At 34.6% G+C, this 21,881-nt stretch overlaps 1 protein-coding gene across 5 annotated transcripts in view; it reads left to right on the plus strand.

Annotated features, from left to right (window-relative positions):
• Positions 1–21,881, plus strand: part of CNKSR2 (connector enhancer of kinase suppressor of Ras 2) — a 296,118-nt gene that overhangs the window by 269,320 nt on the left and 4,917 nt on the right. For 4 of the 5 annotated variants that reach the window (XM_003791903.3, XM_003791904.3, XM_023514337.1 and 1 more), the window contains one exon: positions 21,612–21,808. In XM_003791903.3, the coding sequence (XP_003791951.1) occupies positions 21,612–21,808 (197 nt within the window). Of the gene's footprint in view, positions 1–14,449; positions 14,794–21,611; positions 21,809–21,881 lie in introns of those variants that run through there. The other variant, XM_012806405.1, reaches the window with a different exon arrangement.

Raw genomic sequence — 21,881 nt, forward strand, 5'->3', positions numbered from 1 at the left:
GCAGTAGACATTCTGGTACAAATATCTTTGTTATAATGTGATTTTTGGTCTTCTGGATAAATACCTAGTAGAGGAATTGTAGGATCGAATGGCAGGTCTATTTTTAGTTCTCTAAGTGTTCTCCAAACATCTTTCCAAAAGAAACGTATTAGTTTGCATTCCTACCAACAGCGTAGAAGTGTTCCTTTTTCTCCAAATCCACACCAACATCTCTAGTTTTGGGGTTTTGTGATGTGGGCTAATCTTACTGGAGTTAGATGATATCTCAAAGTAGTTTTGATTTGCATTTCTCTGATGATTAATGATGATGAGCATTTTTTCATATACCTGTAGGCCGTACACCTGTCTTCTTCAGAGAAGTTTCTCTTCAAGTCCCATGCCCACCCTGAGATGGGATCATTTGTTCTTTTCTTGCCAATAAGTTTGCGTTCTCCATGGATTCTGGTTATTAAACCTTTGTCAGACATAACCTGAAAATATCTTCTGCCTGTCTGAGGGCTGTCTGCTTGCTTTACTTACTGTGTTCTTGGCTGTGCAGAAGCTTTTTAGTTTGATCAGGTCCCAGCAGTATATTTTTGGTGTTGCTTCAATTGCCTGGGGGCTCCTCCTCATAAAATATTCACCCAGGCCAATTTCTTCAAGTGTTTTCCCTGCACTTTCTTCTAGTATTTTTATAGTTTCATGTCTTAAGTTTAAATCTTTAATCCAGTGAGAGACTATCTTAGTTAATGGTGAAAGGTGTGTGGGTCCAATTTCAGTCTTCTACAGGTTACCAGCTGGTTCACCCAGCACCATTTTAATTCCTGTGTTTTAATTGTTTGTAATGAAATGACTTGATTTTTTAGAGAAGCCATTTTTTTAATCCAGTGATACTATAAGCAATCAGATTTTGTAGTGATTGGAGAGAATGCTTATTTAGAATGAAAACTAACTCAACTCTGTTTTCAAAAAAAGATTTTTAAAATAAATGCATATATATTCTAAAAGTCAAAAGGAATGAATGGATGGATCAGCAGATCATTCAAATATTTGGATAAAATATGGCTACTCTTTTTCTGTTAAATTTTCAATATTATATATAAATACAGAGATGAGTATATATATAATATGGCATTTTAAAATGTCAAAACAGCAACTAATGTTTGTTATAATGGTATCTGTTTTGCCTGATCCATGTAGCACAGAAACTTAGCCATTCCAAATATGTTTAAAGGAAAAATTTTTACACATAGTGACAAACCCATACCAAGCAATTTAGCTACAACCCCCACTTAAAACATCTTCCCAATGTAGCAAGGTGGTATAATAAGATTTATTTTGTAATAGTTCTCTTTAATCTGTCTCTGTCAACACAGAAAGACCTTTAGAAAGCGTATTTATAGGCTATATTTATAATTAAAATCTCATATTAAGTCTTAGTAAGATTTTCACTTACCTTATCTATTCCTAATAATGATATGTGAATATCTTGACAATCTAGGTCATTCAAAGAAAACACCCTTCAGCAATGGTTACAATATCACTTCATATAAGGTCTAAATCATTCTTCCTTGACATAGCAGTGCCAGAAATAGCATTCTGTGACCTCAGTGACCTATCTTCCTAAGATTCTTCCCCTCTGCCACATAGTTCACCTCAAAGACTTTAAAATAGATCTCACTTCAATTTAAAATCTAGGGAGGTAAGCATTTTACACATTTGTTTAATAGAAGTCTTTATTCAGTGTTCATCTTGCACCCATATACTTAGACATTGAATAAGAATGTTTTTGGTGATTTAATCCAGAGTACTCACTCTGCTAAATTCTGGGTGGGGGGGGGGATTTTTAAAAATTCACAGAATCAGGCCAGGTGCAGTGGCTCATGCCTATAATCCTAGTATTCTGGGAGGCCAAGGCAGGTGGATTCCTCAAGCTCAAGAGTTCGAAACCAGCCTAAGCATGCAGAGCAAGACCCCATCGCTACTAAACATAGAAAAAATTAGCTGGGCATGGTGGTGTATGCCTGTAGTCCTAACTACTTGGGAGGCTGAGGCAGAAGGATTGCTTGAGCCCAAGTTTTGGAGGTTGCTGGGAGCGGAAATGATGCCACGGCATTCAACCCAGGGTGACAGATGAGACTCTTTCCCCAAAAAAAAAATCACAGGATCAATGCATTCATCATATAATGAGAAAAAGAAACATCCAAATGTAACAGTATAGTATAAGTGTTTTATGAGATAACCATATTAAATTCTATAAAAGAACTTATGAAAGTCTTGATTATCTCTACCTTGTGAAAATCAGGCAAGGACTCCCAGACAATGTGACATTTAGGCTGGATGAATAAGATTTTACCAGGAGGCAAAGAAAAGGAGAGTACACATTCTAGGTAATTATATAAATAGCATGAGCAAAGGTAAACAGAAAGAAAAACAAAGAACAATTTAGAGAAATATGGAATTTAGTGTAAATGAGTAGAGATGAAACAGAGAATTATGAACTAAGTTAGAAGTAAACTATGAAGGTCCTAGTATACCATGCCCAGAGGTTTGTGTCCCAGGCAACATGACAGAGAGCTTTAATAGGAAAATGACATAATTAGATATAAAGTTCAGAAATTTATAATGGCAATATAGATATTGGTGGGGGAAAATATGGGTGATATCAAAACCATTAGAAAACTATTTCTTTTTCTTTTTTTTTTTGGCTGGGGCTGGGTTTGAATCCGCCACCTCTAGTATATGGGGCTGGCACCCTACTCCTTTGAGCCACAGACGCCGCCCTAGAAAACTATTTCAACAACCCATGTGGGAGAAATGATACTTCCTCTCCAAACGTGAAGGCAAAAATTATCTGCTCAGAGGAAGATCCACAGGTAGAGAACAGTTCTTGAAGAGTATGATGGAAGCATGGAGCATCCATAATAGGGGATTGGATATTGAGCTAATCTAGCACTAATAAGGAGCTCTAGCAGATAGCCCTGAATGGCCTGAAGTCAGAAAACTCAATTTTAGAATGGTGCCAATCATTGTGGTTATACAGTTTCCCGTAGCAACGTTTAGCAGCAAGGCAGAAGTAAGAAAACAGACTTTGGGAAGAATACATATAGCACATATCCAAGAGGGTGAGAGAATTGAGAGGTCTTGTCAGAGGAAGCCAAATGGGATAAGGGAATGAATTCAGGAGGGGGCTGGGTTCTTAATGAGATCAAAGATTAGACGGTAAAAGAGATGGAGGAAGAGAAAGCTATTGGAGGTGACATAGTTCAGCATGATGACAAATTCAAATATGTGATATTTTTGGATTTGAATTGAACACAGAGGTCACTTATTTCGAGACAACTCTTCAACATCCCTCTTTTATGTTTGTATTTTGAAATAAGAAAAATTATGGAACACTTTGCCATGTTAGTGCATTAACATCTAATGACAGGAAGGAAATACAGTAATATGGAAAATAAATTTTGTTTATATTAATAGGGTTTATTTTTTTACATGTTTCAGTTATTCAGTGAAATATTTTCCATGGACATGTATGGAATTATAAAGAACTAAAAGTGAAAGATGTTTTAACTTACTATCTTCATTCGAAAGCAAATCTCAACTCATTTCAGTCAAGTTTACCATTAACTGATGAGTCTGTATAAAATAATTTTAAATTAGCTGTCACGGGCATTCTGAATGAGATGATTGAATTATATGTCCTTTTCTTTTTACTTTCACTGTTGTCTCAGGAAGACTCTTTTTATTTTCCTATATACTATATCTGTCTGCTAAAATGAGACATTTTAGTGATTTATCTTTCTATAAAGGTATGCCACATAGTCTGGATTGGAAGTGCAATCTGCAAAGCCAGGCATGCTCATAAATCTGAATCTTCCCCTCTTTTCTCATATGGAAAGAGAAAATATTTTTCCACATGGAAAAAAATATTAAAATGCAATTGCCTTCCCTAAAGTAAAGCCAAAACACCTATGGCATGATGCATTTTGTTTAAATTTTGTAGGTTTACTGAATGCATTAATCTATTACAAATAATAGCTAACATTTTTAATGAATACTTACTATGTGTCAGGCAATATTATATAGTCTTTGCATTGTATAACTCATTTAGTCCTCAGAACCATTATGGAGTAAATGCTATTATTATCCTTATCTTCTAGATGAGGAAACTGAGTTTAGATAACATGATCCAGCACTCTCAGCTAGTTAATAACAGATCTGAAATTCACGGAAATTTGACAGCAGAGTAAATACTTTCAACTACATATTGCCCCTCAATTTATAATTTTAATTCAGGTTAAAATTTAGTAAAATGTTTCCCTTCAGATACTTTATGTATATGCAGGTATCACCAAAGTGAACTTTAGTGAAATTCTCCCATTTTCTGCATCTTCTTTCAAGATTTTGCATGTGAAATTATAAAGTAGAAAGTAAAATACAAATGTTAGTATCATTATTTCTGAGCTAAGAAGTTAAATTGGTTCAACTTCAGAATGTTTATACTAAATTGAAGAAGAGTAAAAGTTGCTCAGTACTATTTCTTAGGATTATTTTTAAAGTACTACTATTTAGATTTTATGATATTTTGCAAAAACAACAATGCCTCCATTGAACTCCTAGCTCCTGTTTAGGAAAAGCAAATTCAGAGCTGGTGAACCAATTATTACCTTTAACCCATATGTTTTGGCTTTTGATTTTGTCTTGGTAATAATTTGATGTGGGTATTAGTCACCCACCTTTCTTAGCAGGCTGCCATGGCAACTCCTGAGATAAAGTACCAGTTCACTAGAGCTCCAGGCCTTGTCCATGTTAAACATAGAAGCTGCACTTGGTTTCAGGTTGGCTGTTTGTATAGAGAGCAATGTTATAAGAGTTTTTTTTACTTCCCAAGCTAACTTTTTCATCACCGTGGAGACCAGATATGCCCATACAACTAAGATCCAAAACCATTCCTCCTAGAGCTAAAACTAAGGTCTTGGTCTATAATTAAAGTATATTGTTTCGTTAAAGAAAATTTCCTGCTTCTCCTTTTGAAGTATTTATTGATTTTCCACAAAGAGAAAATAGGCTTTCTAGTGCTGTGCTGAAGATTTACAATAAGGGGAAAGAGTCATCATGATATTTTCCTTGGTCAGGTTCAGGTTTTGTATGTACTGTATTTATGATCTGTACTCTATCTGCATAGTTAGTTACTAAGGAATAACATTTCATTTCAAATTATGGGACAGTACTCCTAAATAGTAGTAAACACATTTAATGTTCACATGGTGGTGGTCTTAAAATGCCGTTTTTTAATTTTAGATTGGAATTTTCTAAATTTATTTCTAAATCTAATATTGTTATCTTTTAGATTAGTTCTGTACTTCATCACTATGAGAAAAGTTATTCTAGAACGTGGATGGTAAGTGTACATGAACTTAACAAGAAATGATTGATAGAATTCATCACTAGAAACCCAACTGTAGCACATCTAGATTGGATGAATTATCTATGGAAGATCATACAGAAAAGTATAATGTTTTTAATGTGTGTGTGTTTACATATGTATTTATATAAATTTGGGATGCTATTGTCTATGTACATATACACAGACATACATAATACACACGTATACATACATACAAGTATCAAGTAAGATCAGTTTCACAGAGTTCCTTGATGATCACATTTGTTATGGAGATACTAATTTCTCCATAGCTGCTGTCACTGTTTTGCCACACCCCTCACCCAAAATGGTACCAGTGAAAGGAGATTATAAGGAAGTCTTAAATGGAACTTGGGAATCCCAAATTCACCTTTTGATTTGCACTTGCCTACAAAGTGATTTAAGACAGCATCTCTACTTTGATTATTGTGTTTTTCACCCTAGAGAAGGCAACATGGTCCTTGTTTAATAAAATAAATGTATTAAATAGGAATTCCAAAAAATTTTTGACTTCAGTGAAATATGGAGTTGTCCTTTTTAAAAGATGTTATGAATAAAGGTGCTGTAAATTAATTTACAGATGAGAAATTTATTAATATAATTGTATTTTTGTTTGCTAGCAGAAAGTTAGCAATTCATTGCTATTATGAATACAAATTAAGTTGTATGATACAGAGAACTTTCTAACATTTCAAACATTTGATTTTATGAGAGAAATTCTTACTCTAATGAAGTTTCTATATAATCCTAGTTTTCTGTAATTATACTGGTGACAGTGAAATCCAACATGTGATGCTAAATGTTAAAGAGAAATATAGCTAGAAACCTTTTGCAGTAGCTATAAAGTCTTTTGTATTTTTCCATAAAGACATTGAAAGTGGCTCGGCGCCTATAGCTCAACCGGCTAAGGCGCCAGCCACGTACACCTAAGGTGGCGGGTTCGAATCCCCAGCCCGGACCCGCCAAACAACAATGATGGCTGCAACCAAAAAATAGCCGGGCGTTGTGGCGGGCGCCTGTGGTCCCAGCTACTTGGGAGGCGGAGGCAGGAGACTCGCTTGAGCCCAGGAGTTGGAGGTTGCTGTGAGCTGTAATGCCATGGCACTCTGCCCAGGGGGACAGCTTGAGGCTCTGTCTCAAAAAAAAAAAAAAAAAAAAAAAGACATTGAAAGTCAGCATATCTCTCTTTAGTGAAGCTTATTTTCTTTAAAAGGGCAGTGCCATACAATTTTGTTGGGGAAAATGGAACTCATATATAATAGGTAATTTTTTTAAACCATATTCTTCATATGTTCTTAGATTCAGTAATTTTCCATCCCAAACAAGAGTTTGTTGATCCAAACTTTAATAACCAACAATTTTCAAAACAGCTAAAATTGAATATGAATACTCATTACTGTGAGTCTTTATTTCAGATAGACTAATGGATTTATGCTAATTTATTTATATCCATGCTATATTTGTTAAAACATGACTTTATAGTGATTCTTGCCAAATTAATTTTTTTCTTCTTGGCATGTACACAATACATTGTGAATACCTAAAAATATAATTTGAATATGCAGATGATTTTAACAGTGGGGATTTATGAGAATAATCTATGGTTTAATTGTCGATTAGAAAATAAAAGGGAATGTGAAAATGCAATTGATTAATGTGAGAGATTAGATTTGTAACAAATTTAATATGAAAAAAATAACCATTGAAATATGATGTTAGATTCTAACAAACATTTCTCGAATTTTCTTCTTGCCTGCCTTCGCATTTTGCTGGTTTTCCTTAAATTCAATTGGCAGTACCCCCAAAGCAGCTCTTCTTGCCAGAGTTTTTAATGAGCAAATGATCCCAAATGTCAACCTGTATGCCAAGGAGGTTATTAGTAAGGCATTAACATTTAAAAGTTATTGAAGGAGGAAAATCAATATTGTCATCTTTTTGTAATATTGCAAACTCAGTCAGAAAGAGTAAGCAAAAGTATTTCACGCTTAAAGAATGTTATGGCATGACAGGAAAAAATGTTTTTAGATTTTTAGCATAATAATCACTAATTTTCTTACAGCCCCCTACACACACACACCCACACACACCTGTACTCTTGTTGAAAAGAGTTTAGTATTCTCACTCACTTTTGCAAGTCAGTACCTCTTTTTTCCCCCTCATTTAGTCTCAAGGATGATGTGATACTGTAGTTCATACTGAATAACATTCTTCTAATTAAAAAATGTAATCCCACCAAAATCAAGATGACAGTACTTTGAGGACATTATATGAATTTAGTATGAGACTAAAGATAGGGTGGACTAGATCTTTAAGACCAATGTTCACCTATGTTATTGTTAATTTGAAAAATATATTTTTTTCATTTATTTTAAGAATTAGGAAGTTGTACCATTGATTGCTTCCTAAAGAAGTTGGGCAGTAAAAGCATAATTTGCATAGCATCAAAATTTACTGACCTCAGATCAAGTTATCTGGTCCACAACTTGGTACGAGAACGTAAAGGCAAAGTCCTTTATTTCCCTGAAATAGGTTTTGATGGAGTGAGCATACTAAATGTACCTTTTTTAAAATTTCAGATTAATGAGAGGATACAGTTAAGTTACATTATTTGCATTTGTTAGGTAAAGTCCAAGTTGTAATTGACCCCTTCACCCAGGCAGTGTGCCATATCTCTACATTGTGCCTGTTAGCTAAGAGCACACCAATTGCTCTCCTTCCGCCCTCCTCCCTCTTCCCCCCACTTGAATTTATGTTTTTCTCTCGTATGGGTGTGTAGTACACTAAATTTATCTTTATAATTTATCTTTATAACCCAAGATCCCTAGGTACACATACCCTTACCTGTCATTCTACCAGAATATCCAGGTTGCAGAATCCAAGTCAAGTGTGATAGGAAAATTAAATAACCTGGGTCACAGAAGTATAATCAGCATTCTGAAGACATTTTTTACCACCCAATTACATACTAGATAAGGTTAAAACTGCTTTTCAGAGTACTTAGAAAGGTAAGAAAAAGAATGTCCTAGTGGGGTTAGAAGAACAAATAAGAACTTATTGAAAGAAATAGGCAAGAACACTATTTAGATTAGTTTGGTCCCAATTTGCCTTTTCATTTTGGCATACCAGATAAAGTCACAGATGAAGTGACTCACTTGTTTACCAAATTGGCAGTTCTCACCACTAAGTTACTTCACACTGATTATCATCCAGACTGAATATGATATATGTAATTACATCCTTTTAATGTCAACATACAAGTTGGTAGAAGAAAATTCTCATACGTTAAAAACCTGCATTATTTATCTCTAAGGTATTTGGGGATTTTAAAAAGCCTACTGTCTCCTGTAGTGGGTCCATGTCTCAAACTTCAACTATGTTACCTCTCTAGCTATTTCAACTGGAACTAAGAAACTTTAAAGAAGTTGTCTTAAAATAAATAATTGTTAATCATGAAAGAGTTTTCAAAAGCAACCCAATCTGCCAGTAGGCTACCATCCACCTACATTGCAAAAAGAAAACCTTACCAGAAATGGTTATGTTTACTAAAGTTGTCTCTCTGGGTTTTACCATGATTCTTTTATAATAATCTCAAAATGATATTATCTTCTGAAACATTTAAAAGTATGGATGAATTAGGATGGAGTACTCAATTCTTAACTATAAAATTTTAAGACAGAAAGGTGAAGAGGTTGGACAACTATATCATGAAATTTTGAAGTCAGACTGTCATCTTTGTATATTTATCCCAAACATTTAATATAGAATTTAAGTATATGCCCATAGGCATCCACTAAGTCCTTACTGAACAATGTGTCTATAAAAATTAATTCCTCCCGTTTTCCATTTTAAGATCTGAATGGTGACATTTGTGATGACAACATAATGTGTCAAAATTCCCTTGTACATTTTTATGAAATATTTATAGACATTTTATTGAAAGTAAACTAGTGGTAAATTGAATTAATATATTGAGTACTTCAGTGACTATCAAAGATAACAAATCTTTTCAGTTGATGCCAATATATAAGCTTCATTTAAGGGTACTTTAGCTCTCTCTTTATTTCAGATAGTAGTTTTTAATGCAGATAGAAAAAGTTAGCATGTGTGGTATACTCACAGACAACTAAGTCAGTCATAAATACACTCTGAGGTTATAATAAATAAGTAGATACATTATGATGAAATACTACTTTTTGGGAGGCGCCTGTGGCTCAGTGAGTAGGGCACCGGCCCCATGTACCAAGGGTGATGGGTTCAAACCCAGCCCCAGCCAAACTGCAACAACAACAAAAAAAAATAGCCAGGCATTGTGCCAGGCGCCTGTAGTCTCAGCTACTTGGGAGGCTGAGGCAAGAGAATCACCTAAGCCTAGGAGTTGGAGGTTGCTGTGAGCTGTGTGACACTGCCACAGCACTCTACGGAGGACAATAAAGTGAGACTCTGTCTCTAAAAAAAAAAAGAGAAAGAAAGAAAAAAGGTAGAAATACTACTTTTCACAAGGAAATACTCCATCTCTTGTGAATTATACATGCAGAATGGAATTGTGATTTGGCTAGTTAGAGAAACATTAGAATTATCTGAAAATCATATTTTCTTATCATTTTGCCTATGATAAAACATTTGATGAAATGTTTTATTTTACCTAGAATTACCAATTAAAGAGCTCCATCAGTTCTATAAGTACAGAGTATGTTTTACCATTTATCACTTTATTTTGAAAAAGGATAGTTTATCATGAAAATCTTCTTATTCATAAAATGAAAACACATATTTTCCAATTCCTTTCCCCTATGGTATTAAATAAAGAACAAACATTTTTATTTTTTTTATTTATTTATTTTAGAGACAGACTCTCACTTTGTTGCCCTCAGGAGAGTGCTGTGGCATCACAGCTCATAGCAACCTTCAGCTCCTGGGCTTAGGCGATTCTCTTGCCTCAGCCTCCCGAGTAGCTGGGACTACAGGCACCCACCCCATCGCCCAGCTATTTTTTTGTTGCAATTTGGCCAGGGCCAGTTTTAAACCTGGCACCCTCAGTATATGGAGCCAGCGCCCTACCCACTGAGCCACAGGTGCCACCCAGAAGAAACATGTTTTTAAAAATCCAATATCCTATCTTTTATTTCTTTTTAATTTTTTTTTTTTTTTGGCAGTTTTGGCCGGGGCTGGGTTTAAACTCACCACCTCCGGCAAATGGGGCTGGTGCCGTACTCCTTTGAGCCACAGGTGCCGCCCCCAATATCCTGTCTTTTTTAACTCAACCTTTTATGAGAAAATAGGCCCCCAGAATTTGGGCAGATAATACTCAAGCCATAATTAACAAGCCTCTCTTTTAGTCCAGACATTCTGAATCAAGGTATGAGCCCACTCTTTCCAATACTTACATTGAGAAGAATAATTATCACTGACTACAATTTCATAGTATTAGATATCCTGGGGTTTTTTCCCAGAAAGAAAAACTTAAATCTAAATGTATATATTTAGATGAAGAGGAGGCTCCAGAGAATTATGTTAAACAAATATGGTTTTGTTAAATAAGCACAAAACAATTCTCACTCAGGAACTCTTCACATGTTACTGTTGATAGACTTGGATAGCTGAAAGACTTAGATATCTGGTATTGGTGACCTTTGTTATTTGCATACAGTTTAAGACAAGTCGTTTGTGGCATTGCCCCTAAATTTGTCTTCAAGTTCGCTGATTTTATACTGACTTCTTTCTTGGAACTCAAACCATCTTGTAAGTGTTCTTCTGGCTTAAACACTTATTTCCATTTTCAAATATTTTCTTGTCTTTCATTCATTAAGGAAAAGATTTCTTTTCAGCTGTTCTATTCAAATTATTGTCTTGCAAATGTTTGGGCTTCCATTCTTACCCACTCTATAATCATATCCTCAGACATTTGATTGTAGTAACACATCAGCTATTCCTACTAGGTCACTGACAGAAGCCAGATTACGTTCTAAAATTTATGTTTCCAAAATTTCTATTTTTGCTTATTATTTTGGGGGAGACTTACTGGGGCAGTTTTAAAATTCATAAAATAAAAAGAGAAGGAGACATCCTCTTCAACATATCCTGTGTAAATTTAATCTGTATCAAAAAGAACTTGCATGGGAAATGGTTTCACACTGGAGTAAGTCATTCCGTAATGCTTCACCATGGCATTACATGTGAGTTTATCATTCACATCTTAAGGTGTATGGTAACAGGGAAACAAGATCTGTTTTTTCTTACCCAAGTAAGCCAGTTCGCTCACAATTGGGGGTTTCAGTGATGAGTAGAAGCTTAGAAAATACGTGTTAAGTAACACACCAAACAGAAACATTACTTATTTTCTTTGGAGGAGCATAGATGTTGCTGTTGTTCCAAAATGTGATTGGTTAAAAGGTCGGTAAATAATGGAAGTTTATTTTAATAACAGGAGTAGGGAATATTTATATAGTTAAGATATCATCCAAAAGAAAATAAGATAATTAAGAATCATATAATTTTTGTTTTTGCTGCCCTTTTTCTTGAAGTTTCCACTAGTCTTTTTAGAAAATAGGAACAAAATTAGTTACTATGACAAATAACTTTAACTGGACTATTAGGGGATAAATTAAGTTAGCTACAAAGGAGAAGGTAGCAATCGGGAAGTTGAACACAAAGGGAGAACGAGAAAACCCAATGAAAACACAAAGGGAAGGAAAAGTGTTGAGAATCAGAAAGGGACCTGCAAGAGGTTAAAGACACATAAACATGAGCTTCACAGAAGTCCAAGATAGACTTTTATGGAGCAGTATCATGGAGTGGGTTTGTTTTTGTGTTTAGAGATGTCATGTAGATTTGCTATATACCAGCAGCCCTTGGCACCCTTGCCTCTGACCCATCTGCCTTGCTAATGCATTAGATTCATAACGCACACACCAGAACATACAGTGGGGTTGTGTCTAGGAGTATCTGTGTAGTTCTGTTTGCTTTAAAAATAAATATGAACTTTTAACACTGCATAAAAGGATAGCTTTAAGGAATTTATTTAAATAATTTAGCAAGGCCTTCTTCATTTTTGTCATAATCTTAGCAGGCCAAGATATTTCCATCAGATTCCTTAGCAAAAAAAAAAAACACCTTGAAATTATTTGAACTAATAATACTGGTGGTGGGCCTAAAAATAAAATGCTATGTGAAGTCCCCAACCTCAGGGCTTCTGACTTAAAAACTACTTGTATATGCAATACAAAAATTGGTATTATTACAACCAGCCCTACCCACTGTGATTGACCTAAAGCAAGGAGGTCTCAAACTGCAGTGGGCACAAAAATCACCTGGGTTGCTTGTTGACAGTGCAGATTCCTGAGTTCCATATCCAGAAATTCTGATTCAGTAGATGAGGGTTAGGGCCCAGACATCTGTGTTTAATAAACACTCCCTACCCCGACCCCTGAGATTCTGTGGCATGTGATACTGACCACCAGTAGTTGAAGAGTCATCTTCTTTTATGCTAATATACACAGACTGATAATTAGCTGTAGCTATTTTGAAAAGTGATTCTCCTTCACCTTTCTGCACTCCATCAAAGAGGTAAACTGAGGAGATGTTTCCCGTCTCTTGGAGTAGAATTCACCAATCTTACAGAAACAATATTGTAAATGTAACTAAGCATGCATGACTTGATTACCAAGGCTCTAGTTCAGTTTAGTATGGTTTAAATGGGCATTAGGGAATGTGTGCTAGAAATTAAACCACTCATGTAACATTATATCTGTGGGGAAAGGAAGGATGTGTACAAAACAATTTACAAAATGTTGGAATGGCATAGATAATTAAGAACAGTTTAAATTTAGAAAAGACCTTATGCCCAACGTTAAATTGATTGCCTCTGATTTTGCTGTTGGAAATTCTATGACCTTATGAAACAAAGTGGTAAAAGGTAGACCTAGCCTTCCAGTATTATAAATTGTTAAATGAGATAATGTTTTTGTTTCATTTGACATACATATGAAGATTACTGAGTTCCCATCCCCTTTTATGCAAAAAGAATATGATTTGATAGAAAAAAATTAGTTCTGCTGATTTATGAACAATGCTGCATCCTGTTTTCTAGTTAACCAATGTTATGAGCAACGTGGGTCCCTCCCCATTTTCTGAGGATGTGGTAATGAGCAACATACTTTCTTAGTTCCCTCTCCCAATTTCTTCCTTCCTCTTGATATAATTCAAAAGACACAGGATGTTGCAAATAAAAATCTTCCCTAGGCTAGAGATAAAAAAATATTGTTGATTTGTGCCTATTGACAATATTTGTATTCTCAAGATCCCAAACAAGATGAACTAAAAAAACTGCAATCTATTTTATCCAAATTGTTCTTAGTTTCTCAGGTCTCTTCCAGTTCCGTCTCTTCCAGTTTCTTAACTCTTTGGGTGGCTTATACTCAGGTGTAAAGTCACTCTTTCATCACATTTAGTCTGCTACAGCTTTTCATTTATCTGCACTTCATATTACTCAGCTTATGGGAGCAATACTAACTAGCTAGGCTATTCTACTATAGCACCAATTAGGACATGGTAGCATATATATGAGGATGGTCAAACTGCCTTGTGGTCAGAAGACTAGAAAGCTTTTCTTCATATTTCTTGATTGGATGGATGTGAGGAAAGATCTGGTGTAGCAATACACTTTAATTTTTTGAAAGACTGGTCAATTTATATGTGTATGAGGAATATTTTTAATAGAAACTTTTCTGATTAAAATGAGAGGTATGCATATACAAGTATAGAGGTGAAAAACGATTTATCTGCACTGTGTTTTGTGTACATTTGGAAGATTCACATTTTAAACAACCAAACTTAAAGCAAAAAATGTCCCATTTATGGCCAAGTAGACTTGCATGCCAACAGAAAGACATGGTATTAAAACCATATGCAATTCTAGCCATATTTTTCTATTTTCTCTTCATGGGTATTGCATGATGGTATTTCTAATACAAATACTAATATGCTTTGGAAATAATGGCACTCGCAGGTCTTTCATCATATTGTATCACTGCTTTATCATATTAGGCTAATACACTGCGAGAGTTGGTAGAACCTCTCCATGCCAAATCGGATCCACTTCTGTTGGCACTCAACCCATTGGACTCACAGATTGATAAGCTAATGTTTAGAGAATTTAGATCGGAGAGAGTCGGCACGGCGCAGACTCAACATCAACCTCTTGCAAGCAACTAAAATGGCCTCGTCCTTGCTGTTTATAACAGAAAACAGACTTGTAAAAAGCTTAGATCATCAAGTGTTTTGGATTGAGGGCCTCCCTAAAGGGATATTAAGAGGGGCAGGCCACTCTTAAGAAGAATGCGAGCTTTCTACATTGGGACTAGCATAAGATCAAAGCCAATCAAGATGGAGCACAGTAACAGAAAACTGCCATTTCTGTGGGAGAACAGAGGGGAAAGGGCCTTGATTGGGGAAGGGCTGTGTGTGGTTACGCCTCAGTTGTGTTCTCCTGATACCAGGAAAAGAGAGGGATCAGCTCCAATAACTAGAATATCATGGCTGTATAATGGACTCTTCAGTGGCCTCTTTAAGGCAAAGCAGAGGAAGCAAATTCTGTATTAAGTGTATTTTGCATTTTTAAAACTTGACGTGCTGTATTGTACTAAATTAAGTGTAATCTATTAAGGCAAGATATACACAATTTGCTCTGAAATTTAATATGTTTATTCTATTATAAAGTGTATTCAGGTGCAACACAGAGACTGCTTTCGGTGACACTAATGAAGAAAATTCTTAATGTCAGGCTTCATTAGAATCATTAGCTAAAATCCTAACTTTCTCCTTTTTTCTTGGCACTTGTATGCAAGTGGTGTTGCCTCTTAGGGCAGGCATGAGCTATTCTTTTCTGTAAAATATTTCAAATCAATAGGCTGTGGTTTTCATTTTTGAAAAAGTATTTTGTCTGGATGTCTTTCAAACTAGCTTCAGATATTATTTAAGACTGTGTAACTAGGTCCCCTATGGCTCAATATTGCTTATTTTTCTTCTGTAGTGGATGTGATATTTCCTTTAGTTGGATAAGATACACTGTAATAATTTCAATGCTAATTAATGGATATTTCATACTGTGCAATGAACAGATAATTTAACAATGTATTTTGAAATGTTTTTTTCTTCCTGTCACCGCAGTGTGTGGTATTGCATAATGTGAATACCTGTAAAATTATAAATTACTTAAAAAATAAAAATATGACCAATTGGTATCAGATCTTTTTAGATAGCTAAATAAGTTGCTAAGTATGCTTGATAGTAAATCTCTTTCTAAAGAGAAGTAATCAATGCTTCTTTCTCACAAATGGAATTTGTGTTGTGAATAAAATCCATTGATCTGCCTTATAACTGCCTCTGTGCTCTAACCATTTTAATGTGTTTTTAAAGTATATATAAAAATGATGATTCTGGTATGTAGAAATCCCTTAAAAAGCATTTTTTGGCATTTAATATTTATGGGTCTTGGATCATTCTCCCTATATAAGTCATAGTAAAATTTTATGATCTGAAGAATTTTAGTTTTTTTCTCATTGAGGAATATGGTGACTCCACATTAATTCTCAAATATAATCTGCTCTTAGCTTTGGTTTTAAACTGTTCCCTTTGTGAATTCCTGCCTACGAGCCAGGTATCTTCACGGCCATGTTTCTACTGGTTAAATTTTCTTAGTTCTGTGGGTAAATCTAGACCCTGTCATTTATGTTTGTGATTGTCCTTCAAAGAACCTTCCCTTCTTTGAGTCAATAAAACAATGCTAAGGACACCAAAATTTTGCCATCTGAGCTATTTATCATAAAAACTACCATAGTATTCTGAAAATTCAACCACGGCCATATGTATGTATTATATACATATGTATTATGAAACCACATAATTTGGCAGAAATTACATACTTCCAAATATGTAATTTGAATAAACCTTTAGCTCTCTTTTGTATCTTTATGGAAGTATTAAAGAAGGAATTAACAGATACAAGTACAGGCCATACTTGATTTGGATGAAGCACATTGTCATTTTTACAATGATGGGCTTTACATGTTCTTCTTTAAAAATACACTTAACCAATATTGGTGGAACCATTCAAGCTGTCCTTTTAAAAGAAGGCAATTTTTTCTCACTAAAATTTATTTTTTCATCAGAGAAATTACTGCTCAATAGTAATGCTTGAGTACTATTATTTTGCCTAAAATAAAATAAATAAATTACTTCTAATTAAGAAGCAAGTAGCTGATTACAGAGGGAGGACTAAAAGGCAGCTTTTAAACTCGTATGTTTTTTTTCTGATATAACAAACTGCCCTCTTTCCTGCCCTTATTTTATAATGCTAGGGATAGTTGGTTGGCTTATATAAAATAAAAGCATGAATTAGAAGAGCTAATATTTAATTTTAAAACAATTCAAATTGCAGTGTAACCTCTGAATACTTAATCATCTTTAGCATAAAACCTACAAAGATATTAAATCCATTAAAAGTTTGTTACCTTACATATAAATAAGTTCATAATGGTGTGCTACTAAATTAGTATTCATAGAAAATATTCCCGCGGTCTCCATACAAATGTTAATTGCCCTTTGTGACAAGAATAGTGTTTCACATACTTGATGACATTAGCCTGGAAACCTTAAAGCACTCTATAGTTGTAGAAAAACAAATGCTTCTAAAATTCGACTGGTAACTAATAAACTATGTCCAGCCTTCTCTCTCATTTATGATTTAATCTTTCCCAACTTTTTGTGCTCATTACACAGCTGTGTTATGGAAAGAACAGCTGTTTCTATGAGGATATCATTGTCCAATTTTAAAAGACCACAGTTCCCTTCCAAAATATGTACCAGAATTCATTATCCGTTGTTGGTTTAGTTCTCCAAGAGCCAATTGGAATACTCATTTGTTTTGTTTTCATTTTTCACTCTCCTTCAACATTATCATTGCAGGGGTGGGGAAATGTGGAGGATACTAGAGTGAAATTTTAGGTCCTTAAGTTTTTATTATTCTTAATTTTTGCCAAGGAAAAAATAAAGAAAATTATACAATAGCCTGTCATAATAATTATGCAGTCACCAGATAGGAAACCCTCTTTGGAGAACATTGTGTGTAAAATAAAGAAAATCTTACTCTGTCTGAACATGTTGGGTGCATGCGGCACCGTGCCAGGTAGAATGAGAAATGCAAACTCCACTCATGGGGAAAATCACAGTCTGAGTCTCTGAAGGAAGTAAACAAGGGTCCATAATGGTACAGGAAGAAAAAACATTGGAATTTCTTCTTGAGTTTTATATCTCATCCTTTTAAGTCTCTTTTCTGTGTATGTTTTATAACATCTATTAATAGAGTAATACATGTATATAAGTTTCTGTCCTATAAAACAGAATCACAAAAAAAGTTGGGCAGCCAATGAGCCTGAATGTAAGGAAATACATAAACCAAAAAGTTTTTTTGGTATTTAAGAAATGCATTATCATCTGCTAAAAGCAAATGGCCAGAGTTTCCCACAAAGTAGTATTTTTCATTAGCTAATCTGTCCTTGAATTTTTCTTTATTACTTACTACCTGGAGGTCATATGCAACCTGAAAGAAACAATGAACTGTTATGATGCTCACTACATTCTTAGAGTCCCAATATTTCATAGTGGAACAGAATATAAATGAGACAATAAAGAGGATCTTCTTTCACCCTGCCAAGTATGACATAGGCAGAAATGGCTCTGCCTTGGCACAGAATACAAGTTAATTCATTAATAACTTAATTGTAATTTTCTAATGTATCAGTCAATGAAATTTTATATAGGAGAAGAAACGTGCTCTTTAGCAAAAGTATATAATCTGACACAGAACAGTTTATATGTTGTAAGTATAAATATAATTTAGGGGGGGATTATTTCTGCCTAGACCCAGATTTCCTGAATAAATTAGATACAGATTAAAGTTTCATTATAGCAGTGATACACTTCCTCATTAGGAATCACAGAAGGTTCCTGTATATGTCCTGTGACTTGAATGCGGTCTCTACACTTTGCCAACTTACAGAAAACATTCATTCAAATTGCAAAAGAGCTGGTTTTCAGCCAGTATGCCAGTGGCTGAACTGGCACATTGAAAGAAAGTCAATCAGGAAGCAGACCTCACCAAGTGCTTGCCTCCTCTTCCAAAGCAAGCCTCTCCTAAAAGAAGAAAAAGCAAAGGTTGAAAAAAGAGAGAAGCCTGAAGAGAAGAGAGAAGGAGATGAAGAAGAAGAGAGCAAAAAGAGAAGAAAATATAAGGTGCTTTCATATTTTCAGTTGCAACAGTAGCCCCAGTTGACTTATTTGGTATTCATCTGAGAAAAATCAAGGAAACAAATTGAAAATTATAAAAGAAAATAAAGGTCTGTTTTTGTCTTGAATGTTGAGTTCTGTGTTGTTTTGACTGTTGGGCACAGTGAATCAGATTTATAATGTGACTCTGCCCCTCACCCTCCTTCTTTGAAAATAAAAGGACTCTTTGTCTAGTCTTAGAATGTTAAGTAATTGGTGGTATTTTGTGGTAGCCTGGCATCTCAGTCCCTCATCCTTACTCATCCCACTACTGTGTCTTGTGCAGTGCTGCATATGTGTATGATGTGTAGGGAGTGGGGGTGGGGGGTTTATCTCTACTAGGAGCCACACGATACCATTACTATACTTGGAAATGTTTCTGTGTTCCGTTTCATTGTGATTGCTTGTTCAAATGTGCTACCCAGAGATAAATCCATACTCAATTCTTCTTATAGCTGTCAAACCAGATTCTTTGTAGAAGTATGTTGTCTTTTGATTGAATGCTTTTCTCCCCCTTAAAAGCAAGAAGGGGGAAAAAACTTTCACTTTTTATTGTCTGATAGCTATGTATGTCACTTTTATATTGAATCTTCACTTATGTTTCTTAAAGAAATGTTATAAAAATCAATCATCTGCCCCAGTATTCCACAAACTTTAAGAATTGGGGAAAAAACTGGGTCAAAATGCTTTTTAAAACAAAATATATACTCCTTAAAGTTGTCTTAAAATAAATATTTCCTATGTAAAAATACTTCTGCCCCCCCAATCCTAAAACTATAATCAGAATTCCTTTTTTCCTTCACCTTCTTTCTAGAACTGAAAAAAGTAATAATATATGAGGCCACCTGATAACTAGTATAATGCATACCTCTTAGGCCTCCTGTTTCTATCCCACCCTCTACTCTGTGAAATTATTCTGGCTTTAGATGCAGTTTTGCCTTAAAGGAAAAAAATGTGATAAGTACTAAATAATTCCTCAGGGTCCATTCCTGGCCTATGATTTTATGAAATAGAATGATTCTATTCAAACATATCCTTGTTTTTACAACTCTAAATGCCCATATGATTTTGTGCCTTCCTCCTTTCAAATCATTCTCAGTTAAAATTCCCTCTTGCTTCCATCTTACTCATAACCCACGAAGCAGTTCCTCCCTTTATACTCTTCCATTCTCCATCCCTCAGTATCCTCTAGGTACTGAAAACCTTTAAGGATGAGCCAAGAGAGATAAAAAACCTGATCTTTAAAGGGATTTTTTGTATTTTTAGATCATAGTTCTAATTTATCTATATGGTTTAGAAGTTAAAATTCATTATAGAGGACTTAGTGATAGCATAGGCTAATGATAATGGATTTTCTAATGGAAAGATTCAATGATCATATCAACCATTAGTTACTAACTTCAGTGGCAGAGCCAAAAGTTGAATATGGAGTTTAAATAAGGCTACTTTTTAATCCTAAAGGTGATCCCTTCAAGTAAAGGTGTACTGTATGTTTTGGTGCTTTTTTGGCAGTTTTAGTTACACTCATTTAAAAATATTTTTGAATGCTGCATTTTAAGAGAGTGTCACATTCATTAATATCTACTGTTAAATACATAGTTCAAATGATTACTGAAAAAATCGGCAGTATAGAATTCTTACTAAAATCATGGATTTGGGAGCCAGATTGCCCAGTTGTAAGTCTAGCTCCACCATTTACCAAGTGTCACCTTGAACAAGGTGCTTCCCTGCTATAAAATGAAGACCAAATAGATCTGCTTTTAGTATTGTTGTGAGGATTAAATGAGATCATAAATGTTAAGCATTTACTCCACTGCCTCGCACATCTAAATGTTAACCAATATTATTGCCAATGTGGGAATCTTTTGAAACCATGTCAGAAAGCCTAAATTATTCACATGGACCATGGTGGAATGAACAACATTCCCTATTTACTTTGGGGGCAGAAATAATTACTTAATATTTAAGTATTAAGCTAGGTATTAAAAGAAACATGATATAGCCCTACTCTAATCTACCACTCCAAGAAAAATAACAGTTCATTTTTGTCATTATTGAGAAAGATATTACATCAATATTCAAGCAATTTAAAAAAGACAGGAGTTTTATTTGTTCAGCTAGATCTAAGATCCTTACTGAACCAGTCTCCAAATTTTTTTCACATATACTTAATTGGAACATTTTTCCCCAGGTCTTACAAATGCTAAGTAGCTTCTCTTAGTATGTGCCAGACTTTCTCCCTATAAAAACATAGTTCCATATCTCATTTTAATTAAAACATTACTATCGTGATAATTTATGATCAGTCACTATATTAACATTGTGCCAGGCATTATCGTGGCAGTCACATGAAACCTAATAATCTTCTGTGGCACAATCAGAAAAATTCTATAATCAAATATATTCCAATGAATGCCATTCCATCGGAGTCTGGGAAAATGTAAAAATTCATTCAGTATTGCTAAAGTAGGCAACCAGCATTTCTATTCTTATGAGTATATGATAAAGGATATTCATTAATGTTTTAAAATATTAAATTATATACAGGGTTTCCAGATTGTGTACCTTTTATATTTGAATCCTTTAAATATAATGGACTTAAGATATATATAGTGATTTGCTATCAAAAGAATATTTGGTTAATCAAAGAATCCTATTATTTGATTATTCTAAAACAATTAGCTGCCTGCTGCTAATCTTACCCAATATAACTAGCAGCTGTGGATTTGGGTTTTTGTTTTAATATAGTGTTTTCACAGTCATTCATTATCCTGTTTTCCCAGATAGATTTGATTTTTTTAGAAGATTTTTAGGGCATCAACTGTTTATTACAATGGATTCATGTCTCTCTCTCTCTCTCTCTTTCTTTCTCTGGACATTGCAGGTGAAAGTAGAGAAGAAAAGTTAGGAGACTCATTACAAGATTTATACAGGGCACTGGAGCAAGCTAGTCTGTCACCACTAGGAGAACATCGTATTTCAACCAAGATGGAATACAAGCTATCATTTATAAAGAGATGTAATGATCCTGTAATGAACGAAAAACTACACAGGCTGAGAATTCTCAAAAGCACTTTAAAGGTAAGATATGAAATGGAAAGAGAAATGTCTTTGAAAAGATTCATTCTTGAACTCAAAGTAGATTACCAGGTAC

The sequence above is a fragment of the Otolemur garnettii genome, unplaced genomic scaffold (assembly GCF_000181295.1).
Source record: "Otolemur garnettii isolate 467f Iridium unplaced genomic scaffold, OtoGar3 scaffold00051, whole genome shotgun sequence".
NCBI lineage: Eukaryota > Metazoa > Chordata > Mammalia > Primates > Galagidae > Otolemur > Otolemur garnettii.